The following is a 16,986-nucleotide window of genomic DNA, read 5'->3' as shown; positions in this document are numbered from 1 at the left end:
GATATTTGAACAAGAATTTAAAATAGGAACAAGCTGAGGTATGTAGTCTAAGCATGCTAATAATGATGAAATTATAATCATAAATATAAGATAGTTTAAAAGACAGACATCCAGGTAAGATACTAATGTAAACGTCTGCTTCCTCCCAGTATGCTTGAGGACCTGAGTGTAAGGTGTTTTCTGGATATAAGGCAAATCTGTAGGTTATTATATTTCAGTACAGACAGTATCACTTTTTGTGGTGGATCACTTTAAAACTCACACTACATAGATCATTGATGGTCATTTCATTCTTCCATCCCCTGAGTACTGGTATTTAGAGATGACGAAACAAGAGAAGAAAGGATGACTTTCCACTATTCATATATCTGGAACATCTTCTGATTCTCCCTGTTATCATTTCCACTATGCTACACTGCTATAGACTCTGTTTCCAAAATTTTATTCCTTCAAAGTGAATAAAAACATTAAAAAAAAACCATAAAACAAAATGGAAGGCTGAAAACCTGAAGACTAATACTCTCAATAGCTGTTCTACGCTGTTAGAAATCATTATTCTCTGTTAGACATCAGGCTTTGCATTGGAGAATAAGATCTCTAGAAACCTGATAGCATTAGCCAATGCAAATTAGATTATTCCCTTTCTGCTCCAATATATTAAATGCATAACAGATGACTTCATATTTACATTAATGGGACATGGGCTTGTTAGAGTCTCTGGCTCATGTCACAGGTATTGTATGTCATCACGAAAACTAATTCCCTATCCATTAAAAAAGTCTTCAATGATGGAGTCAGAACTGTGATTTCTAAGTCAACTTCCATGTAATCTCTTTCCCAAAGACTGTTTATTTTTTTTTGAAAAGAATTAAAAGAATAATTACCTGCTCCTCTGGTGTGATTAAAATCTCCTTTAATAATTTTGCATGATTTTCCATTGCCATTGCATACACCACAGTGATCTTCCCTTGCAAGGGACCCTAAAAAACCATCACAGCCAACCTTCTGTAACAAGAGATTGACAGTACATTATAAAGTGAGTTTTTTTCCACTTCAGCTTTTTTAACCACTAATTTAGAATGAACCTAGTATCTACACACTAGACACATTTAATTGACAAATGAGCAAAATGTCATATTCTCTGGTGCAAATTAACAGAGCAAGCTCATGTCAAATGATATATTGGTAAAGTGACCAAATAGCAGGACAGCAATGAGAATATTTTTCTCACAGTAAGAATTAAATGGTATCTTAAAGCAATTTGAGGGGCGCCTGGGTGGCGCAGTCGGTTAAGCGTCCGACTTCAGCCAGGTCACGATCTCGCAGTCCGTGAGTTTGAGCCCCGCGTCAGGCTCTGGGCTGATGGCTCAGAGCCTGGAGCCTGTTTCCGATTCTGTGTCTCCCTCTCTCTCTGCCCCTCCCCCGTTCATGCTCTGTCTCTCTCTGTCCCAAAAAAAAAAAAAAAAAAAACAACTTTGAAAGCAATTTGGAAAAAAACAATATTGAGACAAATGCAATTTATATAAATCCCCAAGGAAATCACATTTCTATTAAATATAACATGATTAATCTACTTCACTCTACTTAACATAGAACAGATATACTCATATATGGAAGGCTTCACTTCTTAAAGTGGTTCCAAAGCAAATGCTCAGTTATTAAAGATTAACTTTGTGAAAGTCAAACATATGTTTATTTTCACCATAGTTCATGAACAAACTTCTATCCTCATGTTCTTTGGCATCTAGCACGGCTGCTATAAGAAAATATGAACAGCGGGGACATTCATTTTAATTTGCTTCCAGAGGAATTACATTAATATGAATCTTCTGGGATAAAATCATCGACTCCTTTCTAGTGAATAATGCTGGTCTCCCATTGATGTTCAGAAAATATGATTATAAATAAGTATGCAATGTTCTGCATACTCAAAGGGCAGAAATTAATATGTCAATACTGTCAGAAATAAATGGTTGGATTACACAATTATCCTTAGCCAAGAAGGAGTTGCAAGAGAGATTGATGATACATCCATTTGTAGCAAGTTACAATTATTTTAGAGGAATTTTAAAAATATTATATGAAACAGGAACAAAAACAGGTTTTTTTCCTGTGGTTAGTGTTGGTGGTGCAAGCGGATGATGAATATCCTGAGAAGGCAAAAATTACATTAAACCTGCATAATATAGCATCCTTTCCTTTTATCCAGGGGGATATATCACTGTCAAGAGGTAGCAAAGCAATGCATTAGTAGAGAAGCTTGATCTGCAAATCAAAGCGTATTCAGGGAGAAATAAAAAGAATGTGGATGAAAGAGGAAATTCTCAAAATACAACAAAGGTAGGGTAAGAGCTCACTAAGCGGGAGCCATGAAAAGACCTGAGAGTCCTGGTGTGAGGGGGGAAAAAAATTTCATTTACATACAAATGAGGACAAATTTACAGTAGAGTGTAGAGTGGTTTTGAAATGAAAAAAAAAAAAAAAAAAACAACTCTAAGGCTCTATCCCTAGTTTGTTTCTTGGCAAATACAATAAACCCAATAAATAGTAGTTAAATGACTGAATAAATTAGTACCTACTGGTTTATTAATTTTTTTCCAACCCTTGTAACTGGGACACTATAATTCTGTCCACCTAATATAAAAGCCAGGGATAGACATAATGTCATAGCTCAACAATCACGGATTTTAAAAATAAGAATCAAAGATTTTTTTTATTTTGTAATTTAGTGTCAAGTCCCATACTTATCACAACATGCTTATATATCTCCAGACATTGAGGATGAATGCCTTTGAGAAGGTAATGTAATTTAATTGGGGTGGCCACCTGAAATACCACTGGTGTCCTGGAGATGGGCAGATAACATAATACAGAAGAGAGCTTTTTCTATCCTTTTCTAGGACAGAAATATCACGGAGACAAAATGGGTCATGAGGAGAAAGCTATTTTCTTCTTTTTTAAAAATTTTTAAAGTTCATTTATTTATTTTGAGAGAGAGAGAGAGAGAGAGAGAGAGCGCAGGGGAGGGGCAGAGGGAGAGGGAGAGAGAGAATCCTAAGCAGCCTCTGCACTGTCAGCACAGACCCTGATGTGGGGCTCGAACTCACAAACCATGAGATTATGACCTGAGCCAAAACCAACAGACACTTAACCAACTGAGCCACCCAGGCACCCCAAAAGCTATCTATTTTCAACAGCCCTTCTTCGTCCCTCTCCAAGTTTACAATTGTACATTCAGTTTTGGTGCTATGTATTTTGTGTAGCGAAACCTGAAAAACAGGAGGTCGTCAGAAAGAAAAAAAGTAGCATGCTTTTAATTATATGGAAAGACTGAATGTAGCATTTTAGTTAAAAGCCAGAATGTTGAAGTATTCCAATTCTGTCAGAAGTCACAATCCATTTCGTGGAACTTAATTGTAACCATCAGATTCACGTGGCACTTATGCAGAATTTTTTTTGTTGCTGTTGTTTTAATTTTGATTTCTAGCTAGGAACTCTGTAAAAATATCTAGCTTACACAATACTGTTAAGTGAAAACATGGGCAATTTAGGCTATTGTATTTAGCATATACAGTTAGGAAAATACCTTTTTTTGAAAAATAAATGCATTGAAGACAAACTTTAATCTGACAGACTTACATATAGTGACGAAATAAAGTTAAAAGCTTTAACTGCACAACATTCAGGTCTGAAAACAAAACATGTATAGGTAAATGTCTGCAATGTTTTTTTTTACAGGCAAATGAAAAAATTACATTTCAGGTAACTGACACAAGCTGTTAAAGAATAAAGGAAATTAATATGTAATTATAAGACTGTTTCTTATGCCAATGTATTACATGATTCTGTGCTTTCAATTCTATAGAATGCTGGCAAAACATAAAATCTTAGAGTTGGTAAAGCATTTAAGTTCCATGTTGTTTCCAAGTTTTTACCCAGAGTTCCGTAGGTCTCTACTGGAACACAGGTTGGTCCACCCACGCCTTGTACATGTTTTCAAATTTTGGCGCATGTGCATGTGTGTATGTATGCACAGGCGTGCATTTTTCTGGGGAAAAAAGGAAACCTTTCATCAGATTCTCAAAGGAGTGTATTGTACAAAAAAGTCAATGACCATTGGTTTACCAACTTCATTTGACAGACTGGTTAATAGGTGTATAACACATTTTCAGTGATTTTCATAAGAATGTCATTTCTTAGTGGCTGTCATGGATTCAGTACTGCTCCACTCAGATGCTTCTTTCCTAACTAAGGGATTTATTTCCTTCCCATGCCCATTAAGTTCATTAGCCAATGGCTCTCATCAGAAATTGCCTAGATGGAAGAAAACTGCCTTTCCTAAGGTCCCATCTCCCTCCTAGGGCAGCTTGCATCCAGACACGAGTAGATGCTAAGGGTAAAAAGGCCTGGTTTTCTCACCCCAAATGAGGACAACTCTGAAGAGCCATCCCAGCTCACATGGTAGCCTGTTGTGACTGTACCATAGCACACTTTCTCCCTGTGCCTGACCCTGGCTCCTTCCCCTCCCAGCATGGATGGTGATCATACAGACACTTGGCATTAACCTCTCAGTTTATTAATCTCCTAGGGAAAGCCAATTTGAGATAGTGGTAGAATTATAAGCAGCAACTTCTAACTTCTAGCCTTTGATCTCTCCCACTCTGCTGTCCACACTTGCTATAAGAGAATTTCTACTTTTCTCAAGATAAGTGAAGACTGCATAAATGCACGTAGCAAATGGAGATTTTTTTTAATCTTTATTTTTGAGAGAGAGAAAGAGAGATAGAGAGAGAGCAAGCGGGGGAGGAACACAGAGAGAGGGAGACACAGAATCCGAAGCAGGCTCCAGAATCTGAGCTGTCAGTACAGAGCCTGATGCAGGGCTCAAACCCATGAGCCGTGAGATCGTGACCTGAGCTGAAGTCGGACGCTTAACCGACTGAGCCACCCAGGCGCCCCAGGAAATGGTTTTTAAAAAGAAAGATATAAGCAAATGAGATGTTTAAGCATTATAAGAAACTGAATATATATTTGAAAATCACTTGTTTCCAGTATGTTGAAAATGCTTCAATATTAAGTGAGTAATAGGACTGATTTTATAGGTTTTTGCCACACGGCTCAGCCTTGGACACAAGATATGGAGAAGTGCAGTGCTTGAATTTTGGGTCTGGAATATTTTGACAGAAAATGCCATTTTAGATGCATAATATTTACACTACAGAATTAAAATCTCAGGGTCTTTCAACTGGTCATGGATTTTAAGATGATCTAGTCCAAACCCTTGGTTTCTGAAGACAAGGGGTTTCAAAGCAGATCAGACTTGCTCAGGATGACAGCTGAGTGAGAACTAAATCCACAGCTTTTGAGTCTGGGCACAGAGTTTTCCACCATACTGTGCAGCTACCCAAAGGCACTCATAGCCTCCTTCACCACATAGTCCCCCTTCTTAAATGTCTTACCTGACACCTGCCATTTGCACAGACATCTAATCCCTGATATCCACATGAAGTTCCATCCATTACTTTTTCTGATAGAAGGATAGGCTGTTCTTTCCCAACAGGAGAGCAAAACAAGGCACATGGTTTTTCTACACACAGAGTGGATAAAAAAAAATGAGCACAAGTTACTCCATAAGTATTTTTATCTCAAGCTTTATTTTTCAGAACGTTGCTGAGTACAAAGTATAATTTGATGTGAACTGAGTAATGCAATTCTACAGTAGTTATGAGCAGAAAATGAGAGGACGCCTGGGAAAAAAATAGATATCCAATGAATAGTTCTCTCCTTAAGAAATATGTCTTCAAATTTTTTTCAAAATGTATCACTTATTATTTTCTGGCACCAAACCTCTACCACGTACAAAGTGATCACTCTTGCCCGCAGATATTTTACACACCAACCACTGATTTTTGCTCATATCCTTTGGAATGAACTGCCTCTTAAGTACATATCAGAATTCTGCCTATTTCAGATTTACTGATTGATGAAAACTTTCTTCACACGTCACTTCTACATTCCAATACACTAATTTTCAATCCTATACATTCGGCGCTTTCTAATTGCAAACTTACTAAAGGGAGAAAGAAGAATTTCTAAGATGAGCAATTCTCCTAGGATTTTCCATTACAAGGATGTTTAGAAATGCAACAGAATCCAATGAGAACGTTCCCTGGAATGCACATGTGCTAGCTAGGACTCAACTCCCTTTATTGCTTACTCAGAAAGCATGCCAGTATACATGATATGTAGGTTAAGAAACACCATCCTAGGTGGAGAGTGTTTGAATAGCTGGCAGTCTTCTTCAGGGCTTCATTAAGCAAGAAGGTAGGGTGGTTAGAGTTAAAAGGCGTGCCTATCAGGCTCAGTCAAGAGTGGCAAAATATTTTTAAAGTGCTGTTTCTATTTCTAAGTATCCTACAGAAGAACTGTAGTATTTGGTAACACCAGTAGTAGAATTATCCAAATCTGAAACTTCAGAGCAATTTCCATGCTACATTACTACTCTATTGGCTTGATACCAGTCAGGCCCTTTGCTGTTTATTAAGCTCATATAAATAGAATGGAAAATAGTTTACAGTCTTTGACACTGATCTTCACTTATGTCTTCAGTAAAGTTCCACGTATGCTGATGGGATTCTATAAATACCAAATAACAGCCAGAGGCATGGAACAGGGTATCACTTTGCAAAGAGAAGACAGACAGTTAAATGAGCCTTCAGAATTGAACATTTCAAACAGTTTTCACATGTGGCTTCTGAATACTGCTCTGAACAATTCTGGGGAGTTGGACCATGGCCTTCAATGTGCATGGTTTTGAAATTTTCCTTTAAGATGCCATTATAAGCTGCAATAAAGCATTTCAGTATGCTCTCACACCTCAAAGTAGGTTATGTTTATTCAATGACTGCTTACTATGTCATATCTTTGGACTTAGAAACAGCTGCTATAATTGCAACGCTTTAAAAGTTATATATATATATATATACATATATATATGTATATATACATATATGTATATATACATATATATATATATATATGTATATATATATAATTCTCTTTCCGGAGCTTTCATTGAAGAGAGGAGCAAACCAAATATATGAATAATGTGGAAAGGAGTTAGTCTAGAAAATTCCATTCACATTCCAAGCGAGAACTCAGATAAAAATCTTTCTATTTCTTCTTTTACAGCGTATTGTCAATTCACTGTGCTTTACAGATGACATAAACATTTGACACCAATCTTCCTTCCTGGAGTATACCCTTGAGATTGTGACATTATAGTGATCCTTGTAACAAGCCAGTACTTCCTTGGCAGGCAGGCTTTGTCTTGATTTAAGAGACCAACCCTTTCCAAGATATGCATTATACATGGATTTCAGCCAAATTTCAGCACAGTGTATGTAAAATACCTGAATGCTAAAGCCATGCATCTTTTTTCTCTAAAAATAACTGTTCACTATGGCATTGATACCCTGTATTTAATTTGCCTAGCCACAGATTCATGTATTACATAAGAATAACAGAAAAATCCCCTTGCATTTTAAGGTGTCATATGTTATTAAGACTTGGAGTTTTTTTCAAAGAATTAGATGTTTTAATTTCTTCCATAGTGCTATATAACGCAAAGACCACGGTTGTGTATTTTCTTTATGCTATGGACCAACATGTTTGATTGATATGTGTCACAAAATTATAAAAAATGCTAACCTGCTAATTATGTAAATATTTATTGTGGATCGTTCTGATGATACACATCATTTTATAAGAGGTAGGGGCTTTTAAAATTGTGATTTCCACTGGCTTTAATATTTTAAATTGGCCCCCATCCAATCCCAATTTTTTTTTTTACACTGTGGAGAAAACCTGTTTCCTCTGTCTTATTTCACATATGAATGAACAGGTTTCAAATGAATTTAATATTATCAAATTGAACAGCCAGTTAGAGGCAGAGATAGGATTGACCCTCAAGTGATCTGATGACGATTTTCATTATTTGAATAGTCATATTGTTCCTACTATAAAAAGGTATGGCATATATATTCAAAATTATGCAACAAATACTCATCAGAAGCTTAATATTTGCCAGTCTGTCCACTCAGCACAGACATAGAGAGAGTACAGACACCTCAAAATCTGCTACAATAAGGTGCTTGTGAGGAGCACATACCCAATTTGGAGGATCAGGGAGATTCTTTTTTCCTAGAGGACCTGACATAAACTGAGTGCAAAAAATCAAGAGCCATTTTTCAGGGAAATAAATGGGGAGAGACAGACCAAAGCCTGAGAAAGAAAAGGTATTAGGCTGAGAAACTAGCATGTGTACAGGCCCAGGCACAAGAGAGCACACTGTGTGTGAGGGATGGACTGGAAGTTGCGTGTCTGTGCTGGAGGACACAGAAGGGGACGGTGACCCCAGGCAAGAGAAGATAAAGGGACGGTCACTCAAAGGGCCTTAGCAACCAGAGGCAGTTATATCTGAGATTGGTCCCGAGAGCAGCGGAGCTCACGGAAGGGTGCCACATGGCACAGTGGTTGACATATCCAGCCTTTAAAGGGCCAGTCTGGCTGAAAAGTGGAGCACGGGCTGTAGAAGACTGGCGAGAGAGGGGAGGAAGGTGTTTGAGAATCCAGTGCAAACATGAACAAACGTTCTGGCAGGAGAACGCTTTGGACAAAGAGGGTTTGCTACTTGATTACAGGCATGGAGACTGAGGAAGAATGGTCCTAGCTTAGCTTGGGAATGAGACTGATCATGATACCGTTCCATGTGACAGAGCACAGGGACAGAAGCAGATGCAGGACTGAGACAGAAAGGAAAGGGGCATGCTGAGTTGGAAATAATGAGACGTTGAGTGAAGATGTCCATACAGCGGATGGGTAAGCAACGAAGGGGCTCAGGACAGAGAGATCTGGGTGGGAGATAAACATCTGTGTTCCTTTGGCATATGGATGATAAATAAAGCCTAGTGAATAAAGTATTATTATCCCAAGGAGATCACTAGAAAATTCATTCACCTACCTTATTAAGTGCCTACTCTGTTTAGGTACTGTTCACAATGTTGAACATATAGCAATGCAAAAACAGGATAAACCCTGTTCTTCCAATAATTATGGGGCACATATAATAAACAAATGTAGGGGTGCCTGGGTGGCTCAGTTGATTAAGCATCTGACTCTTGATTTCAGCTCAAGTCACGAGCTCATGGATAGAGTTTGAGCCCTGCATCAGGCTTGGTGTAGACACTGTGGAGCTTGCTTGGGATTCTCTCTCCCTTTCTCTCTGCCCCTCCTCTGCTCATTCTCTTTTGCTCTGAAAAAATATAAAAACTAAAAAAATTTTTTTTAAATACACAAAATGGAAAAGTATTATGGCAGATGATGGTGGGTTCTGTGAAAAAAGAATAAAGCAAGGAAAGGAAAGGGATTGAGTTATTATTTTACAAAAAACCTAAAGGAGGTGAGAGAATGAAGTACACAGATACCTGGAGAAAGGTATCCCTGTTACAGCAGGGAAAGCAGGGGTTTTCAAGACACTAGGACCTATTCTAGGCAGAGCAAGTGAGCCAGTATGGGTGGAAGTGTGATGGGGAACAGAAGGGATGAGGTCAGAGGGTCAGAGGAAGCCAGGTAGCAGAGATCCTTCTAGGCCCTTAGAAGGAATGAATGTGGGCTTTCAGTGAGCTGGGAAGGTACTGGAGGGTTTTGAATAGAAGAATAACAGGAAATGACTGACAATTTAGATGTATCACTCTGGCTCTTGAGACTGAAGGAGAGCACAGGCATGAAGACCAGTTAGAGGGCTACTGCAATCACGGGGAGAGAGACAGTGGCTTGTGCCAGGGTTGGAGTTCTGGTGATGTTTGGAAATGATAAGACTCTGGATGTATTTTAAAGGTAGGGCTCATATCCATAAAAATAATGAAATCTTGCCATTTGCAACAAAATAGACAGATCTAGAGAATATAATGCTAAGTGAAATGAGTCACAGAAAGACAAATCCTATACAATTTCACTCAAATGTGGAATTTAAGAAACAAAATGAATGAACAAATAAAAAAAAGAGACAAACCACAAAAGAGACGCTTAACTATACAGAACTGATGGTTACTGGAGGGGAGGTGGTGGGAACATGGATGAAACAGGTGAAGGGAATTAAGAGTACATTCAACTTGATGAACCCTGAGTAATATATAGAAATGCTGAATCACTGTATCATACACCTGAAATTAATATAACACTGTACGTTAACGACATAGAATTAGAAAAAATGAGGCTCATGTGACCTTACTGATATTTTGAACATAGAGTAAAAGAAAAGAAAACAATGATGACTCCAATGTTTTGTCTAAGCATCTAGAAGGAGGCAATTACCATTTATTAAGAGGGCAGCGTGAACAGAAGATTGTGCTATAAGTTCCTCTCACCTGAGGAAGCAGTAGGATTGGAGGCCATCATGGCAAAGAGAGCATGACATGTTTGAGGCAGGAAAACAAGAACAGGATCTGGAGTTGAGAGTGACAGGGAGCAAGGTTCTAGATGAGACATGAGGCAAGAGAAGGGAGCAGATTACCTCCTCATCCTCCTGCTACCAAACACAGAACACTACTGTCTGTCGTGGAGTGATCTGCCTTGTTGTTTGGCTGTTTCCATTAGTGCTTGTATGCTCAGAAGCTGATCCTGAGAGAAGGGTTTTGTCAGATGGGTACACTGAAATTGATGAACAACGGAATTCAGGCTGTTGATAGGAGGGTTACTGAAATGATGGAAAAGCACAGTCCAAACTGACTAAGGGGAGAAATAAGGACAAGAAACACTGACGGTCAGTTAAATGACAGAATTCACAACCATATTTGGTAACTGTAGCTCAAATCCAGAGCTCACCGACCACGGGCAAGAACTATTTCTTCTTTTTTTAAAAAAAATATTTTATTTATTTATCTTAAGTTTTAAATGTTTTTATTTAAAACTTCTTTAATGTTTACTTTTGAGAGAGAGAGAGAGAGAGAGAGAGAGAGAGAAAACTAGTGGGGAAAAGACAGAGAGAGAGGGAGCTGTGAACACAGAGCCCAGAGCAGGGCTCAAACCCATGAACTGCGGTATCATGACCTGAGCTGAAGTTGGACACCTATTTTTGACTGAGCCACCCTGCTTCCCTAGTTGTTTGTTTGTTTGTTTGTTTATTTATTTATTTATTTATTACTTTATAGAGGGAGAGTGCTCTAGTGGGGTTGAGGGGCAGAGGGAGAGAGAAAGAATCCCAAGCAGGCTCCATGCTCAGCGCAGAGCCACACGTGGGGCTCAACCCCATGACCTTGGGATCATGACCTGAGCTGAAATCAAGAGTCGGAGGCTCAACCAACTAAGCCACCCAGGTGCTCCAGAACTATCTTCTTAAGTAATAAGTTTAAAGGACAGTTGCAAAAATAGTACAGAGAGGTCTCATGTACCTTTTCCCCAGTTAACCCCAATGGCTACACTTTCATAACTAGAGTACAATAGCAAACCCAGGAAACTGACATCAGTACATGTATGTGTATACTTCACTGATCACATGCGTAGATTTTACAACCACCACCACAATCAATATCTGTAAGTATTTTACCAGCACAAACTTCTACTTTATGTTACCCCTAGGTAATAGCACCCATTTCTCTCCCCGCCTTCATCGCTAACTCCTGGCAACCTTTAATCTGTTTTCTATCCCTGCAGTTTTATCATTTCAAGAATGTTACATAGGTGGAATCACAGAATATGTGATGTTTTGATATTGGCTCTTTTGACTTAGCATAATGCTCTGAAGCCCACCAAGTTGCTTCATATCCATAGTTCCTCTTATTGCTTCAGAGTATCCCATGGTGTGGATGTACCTCAGTGTGTCTGACAATTCAGGGTCTCAGGACTTTTTGGTTGTTTCCAGGTTTTAGCTATCAAAAATAAAGCTGCTACGAACATTTGTGTATGGGATTTTTTTTTAAGGTTGTAAATTTTTATTTCTCTGGAGAAAATGCCCAGGATTGTGTTTTCTAAGTTGTATGATAACTGTATGCTTAATTATTGAAGAAACCACCAAGCTATTTTTCAGAGTGGCTGTACGATTTACATTCCTATCAGCAACGTAGAAGATCCAATTTCCCCTCATCCTCACCAGCATTTCATACTGCCACTCTTTTTTTTTTTTAATTTTTTTTGATGTTTATTTATTTTTGAGACAGACAGAGACAGAGCATGAATGGGGGAGGGGCAGAGAGAGAGGGAGACACAGAATCAGAAGCAGGCTCCAGGCTCTGAGCCATCAGCACAGAGCCTGATGCGGGGCTCGAACTCACTAACCATGAGATCGTGACCTGAGCTGAACTCGGATGCTCAACCGACTGAGCCACCCAGGCGCCCCTTGCCACTCTTTTAAAATTGAAGTTAATCTAACTGGTATGCAATAATATACACCACATTAAAATAAATACTTGTAGTCAGTGCTTGTGATTGTTATATGTATTAAATAAAGGTTGGAAAAGGAGAGCTCTGAAATACTTAGAATATAATCTGTATAATGTGTAAAATAACCATGAGTAAAGCACCCTGCAAATCCAGAAGTCTGCGTAACTAAGATGGCGGTGACCTGGTTACTCATACCTTCATCCATGACAGCTTGCCACTGAAGACCATGCTTTGGGTATGAAGTTCTAACACTATAGGCCTGACATTGCCAGTCTCTGAATCCAGGCAAACCTGCAGGACAAGGTGGATTCTCACATATTCTGTATTGTTTTCTGGGACCATTACAATCCCTTGCTTCAGAACCTAGCCTAGAAAAAATAGTACAAATAATCAATTTTATCTTTTTTTACGTTAACCCTCACTTCAAAAAAATTAAAAGGCATTAAGTTAATAAGGTATAATCCTTTATATTAGATCATCTACTTTTGAAAATGTGGACACGTTAAGTGATCGCTAATACAGGAAATCCATATGCTTATTAAAACCTTGCCACTTAACTTGCCATGACTATGATACAGAAGAGTAAAGGGCAGAGGCTGGGGGCAAAATAGAAAGCCTGGGATTCCCTCAAAGGAGTTTGGTTGTAACGTTTTCACATACTTGCTATAAAACTGCTTGTGAAGGCATTGGGCCACTGAGCCCAAACTAACGGTAAAAGTACAGAGCTGAAATGATTTTCTTGCATGCTTTCCTGGGATCACTCTAGAAGGATGGGGTTGAGCGAGTGGACCCTGTAAGGTTCCCCATCTGCACACGTGCTCAGCACGTCTTGAGTTTTCAACATTTCACTTCTATTGACGTTGATTTTGTTCTTCTCCCCTCCTTTCCCGAAGTCCTGCCATCTTCCCGCCTTCTCACTGTCCCCTTAAATGGTGACTTACTTTTCCTAATGCAGGTCTCCCTGCTCCTTTAAACACAACAGTTTATTTGATTCACTCAAGAAACTACCCCATGTAATGTTTAATTATTTGTTAGTAGAAGGGTTGGTCTTATTTTCTTTTCACAAGGGAGATTTATTTATAAAATTTATTTATAAAATAAATATAAAATTTATTTATTTATAAAATAAATACTTTGAGGGACTTTGCTGCTTTCCAGCGTGGGGTAGGGTCTGAGGTCTGCCTTCCAACACCGTTTGTCAGGAAAACCTTTGCATTTGAAAATTCAAGAATAAAATGCCCTCCCCCAATGCAGGAACTTTGCGTTTACCCAGGACATTTGCGCTCTCGACTGCTGATCCCAGAACTGCAGGTTCGGCTACAGGGACTCCACATGCTCCACTCTCCGGCCACATGTCCAGGTGCTGAGGTCCTGGTGGTACATTCTCCAGCCTTACACCACTATTCCAAAAGTTATGTCTTAGGTGAACAAATCAGGGCACAACGGAAAATCATTCACTGGCCTACAGAGTCACTGGAATTGTGATTAAATCAGGTCTACTAAAGCCCCAAACATGTGGATTGAAAAAGACCAAAAAATAAGTTGGCACTTGCTTCTTGTCAATAGCAATACAATGGTCCATTCTCATACAGTCTTGTTGTGAAAACAGCACACAGATATTTGCAACACAACCCTGAGATTTCAGTCCTTATATCATAAGGAGAGGGGGTAAAGAGGGAACTTGGGGTGGCACAGCCAGGAAAGAAAAACCAACATATTCTAAGAAACAGAACAATTTAAGAGGGACAAACCACAAAAGCATAGAGTCATATATAGGAATGGAAAATAGCACATGAATGTTCTTCCATAACTGGAGTGGAACAGACATTTCAGCAAACTTAGCAACTGAGATGTGAAGACCTAGTGGTTTTCTTCCCCTTGTAATTAAAATTTTTAAAAGTATGGTTTAATTTTAGCACTTTCCTTTTTCTGAAAGAGTTCCCATCAAATCTAAGCATTAACATTAACAGCAAGTTTTCTTTTGAAAGTGGTTTACTTGAATGACTTAGGTAATAGGATGCTTGGAAATTCTGTCATTTCTTTCCAATTATTCGGCAGCTTATTTTGTATCTGTTAACTGAGAAAGATAACCGTGAAAGAAGAGAAAGGAATGTACTCATTCTCTTGTTTATATTTACATTTTCATTTACTTTAAGCAAAGGCAGCAAAAGAGGCAGTTTCTGTGGTCACTGAGGAATGGTTGCTAGGACTTGGAAGATAAATTATAATAATTCCTCCTTATTTCTGAAAAATCAGATATATGATGGTCATAGCAAAGATGTTAAAAGTAAAATTACTTGAACAAAATCATGTTGAGAACAGTAAGTTAATATTGGCAAAATTTAGATTAATGACTGTATAATGATGGGGGTTGAGCAAGCTGATCCTTCGAACTTAATGGCAACATGATTTTATACGGGATTTTGCAGAAATTGCAGAAACACTCTAATCTTTTTTTTTTTTTTTAATTTTTTTTAACGTTTATTTATTTTTGAGACACAGAGAGACAGAGCATGAACAGGGGAGGGGCAGAGAGAGAGGGAGACACAGAATTCGAAACAGGCTCCAGGCTCTGAGCTGTCAGCACAGAGCCCGACGCGGGGCTCGAACTCACGGACCGCGAGATCGTGACCTGGCTGAAGTCGGACGCCTAACCGACTGCGCCACCCAGGCGCCCCAACACTCTAATCTTTAAGTTTCCGAATTCAAAATGTGAATAATCATATTTACTTAACAGATTTTGCAGGAGTAGAATGAAGCACTACGGATAATGCACAGCCCACACTAAGGACTTAGTAAAGATTAACAATAATTAACAATGATACTGATAAATTGTATATACCATTATATTAACATGTTAGTAAGTTTCCAGAAATCTAACCAAAATTTTATTCATCCTGATCTTATCCATATTTCTTTAAAATTTATTTTGAGAATATGTTTTTAAGTGATGTTTTTAGAAAAAAGAATTCAGAAAACTGTATGACATAATTTTGTGTGAGCCCAGTCAATGCTTTTCTATGCAATAACACAATTAGTTCCCGTAGATTTTTTTTTCCCGATAATGTCAGTTTTTAAATTCAGCCTCTTTTAGACTCAAGATGTTTAAATTTTTTTTATGTTTATTTATTTTTGAGAGAGACAGAGACTGAGTGTGAGTGGGGGAGGCACAGAGAGAGAGGCAGACAGAATCAGAAATGGGCTCCAGGCTCTGAGTTGTCAGCACAGAGCCCAATGTGGGGCTGGAACTCAGGAGCTGATAGGTCATCACCTGAGTTGAGGTCAAATGCTCAACCAAATGAGCCACCCAGGCGCCAGCCCCACATGGGATTCGAACTCAGGAGCTGTGAGATTATGAACTAAGCTGAAGTCAGACGCTCAACTGACTGAGTCACCCAGGCACCATTAGACTCAAGAATTTTTAAATCTATGCTCAAAAAAAAAAAATCTCAACAACTAATAGTGTATTGATAGGCACATTACACTGAGATTTTGTATGAAGATTGTCATTAAATTGAGATTTTGGGTGAATACAGAGTCTGAAAATTGCAGAAGGGGGAAAACATTCTTTTAAACAATTTACTGGCTTTAAAGATTTAACAATGTACTGCCCATTTACACACACACACACACACACACACACACACACACACATACACAATCCAGAGTGAAAGGTGTCAAATTTCAATTGGTCCAATTATTTTGGCCTACTTGAAGGGTGTTTATTTTCCTATAGGGCATCCCATAGCTCCTTGCTCACTTAGCAGCACACTGGCATTGAAAGGCTGGGCTCAGGTTCACAGCAGACTGAAACTCTGCTGGGAAAGACCAGCATCTGGACTTGTACATCATTTAACCTAGACCACACTGGGCAGATGAAGACAAATGGAAACAGATATGGAAGCTACATTTGCATAACACAAATCGGTGAAATTTGAAGAAAGAATTGCATAATATTTAAAGTTCATCACCTTGCAGAGAACCAACACTTTGGATGAAACTATGGAGAAGCTGCCTTTGTGTCTTCTAGGTGATGCTGTTTTTCAACACAGAGGAAAGTGTTGAATGTTTTGTTTAAATCATTATATAATATATTCCATTTGGTTTATACATTAAAATGATCCTAATGATGCTTTTCATATATTTTCTCGCAGCATATTTTGCTTTATTTGTATTTTTTTAGCCTCAAAAGAAGATGCTATGCATGGCTTAAAAAGCTCAAAATTTGTCATGTCTACTAATTCAGTATGATTTATGAAAATGCTAAGGAAATATATAATAAAGGATATTTCTGGCACAATACATGACCTAAAAAATTGCCTGTAGTTCCATTCTATCAAATTTCTATGTGGACATATGTCTAGGAAGTTCATGAAAACATCTGATTGGAAGAGGTCTGTGATGATGTCAAAGGGAACATCATTCTCTAATCAAATCTTCTACAGAGACTGAGGAGACCAGAGGGGGAGAGAAGCCAATAAACTCTCTAAATATTCAAATTTGATTGTAAGGATATTACAGTCTTTATATTTTCAACAAAGGATGATG

The 16,986-nt window shown here is 38.4% G+C and overlaps 1 protein-coding gene across 1 annotated transcript in view; it reads right to left on the bottom strand.

Moving 5' to 3' along the window:
• Positions 1-16,986, bottom strand: part of ADAMTS19 (ADAM metallopeptidase with thrombospondin type 1 motif 19) — a 248,895-nt gene that overhangs the window by 69,922 nt on the left and 161,987 nt on the right. The window contains exons 12-15 of the mRNA XM_047094684.1: positions 13,708-13,838; positions 12,634-12,806; positions 5,460-5,587; positions 885-1,005 (exon numbers count right to left, since the gene is read on the bottom strand). Of these exons, the coding sequence (XP_046950640.1) occupies positions 885-1,005; positions 5,460-5,587; positions 12,634-12,806; positions 13,708-13,838 (553 nt within the window). The remainder of the gene's footprint in view (positions 1-884; positions 1,006-5,459; positions 5,588-12,633; positions 12,807-13,707; positions 13,839-16,986) is intronic.

This window comes from Lynx rufus, unplaced genomic scaffold (genome assembly GCF_022079265.1).
Source record: "Lynx rufus isolate CCGP_SWC_20201006 ecotype Redwood Valley unplaced genomic scaffold, mLynRuf1.p SCAF_1, whole genome shotgun sequence".
NCBI lineage: Eukaryota > Metazoa > Chordata > Mammalia > Carnivora > Felidae > Lynx > Lynx rufus.
This window is presented reverse-complemented; position numbering and strand designations above follow the sequence as displayed.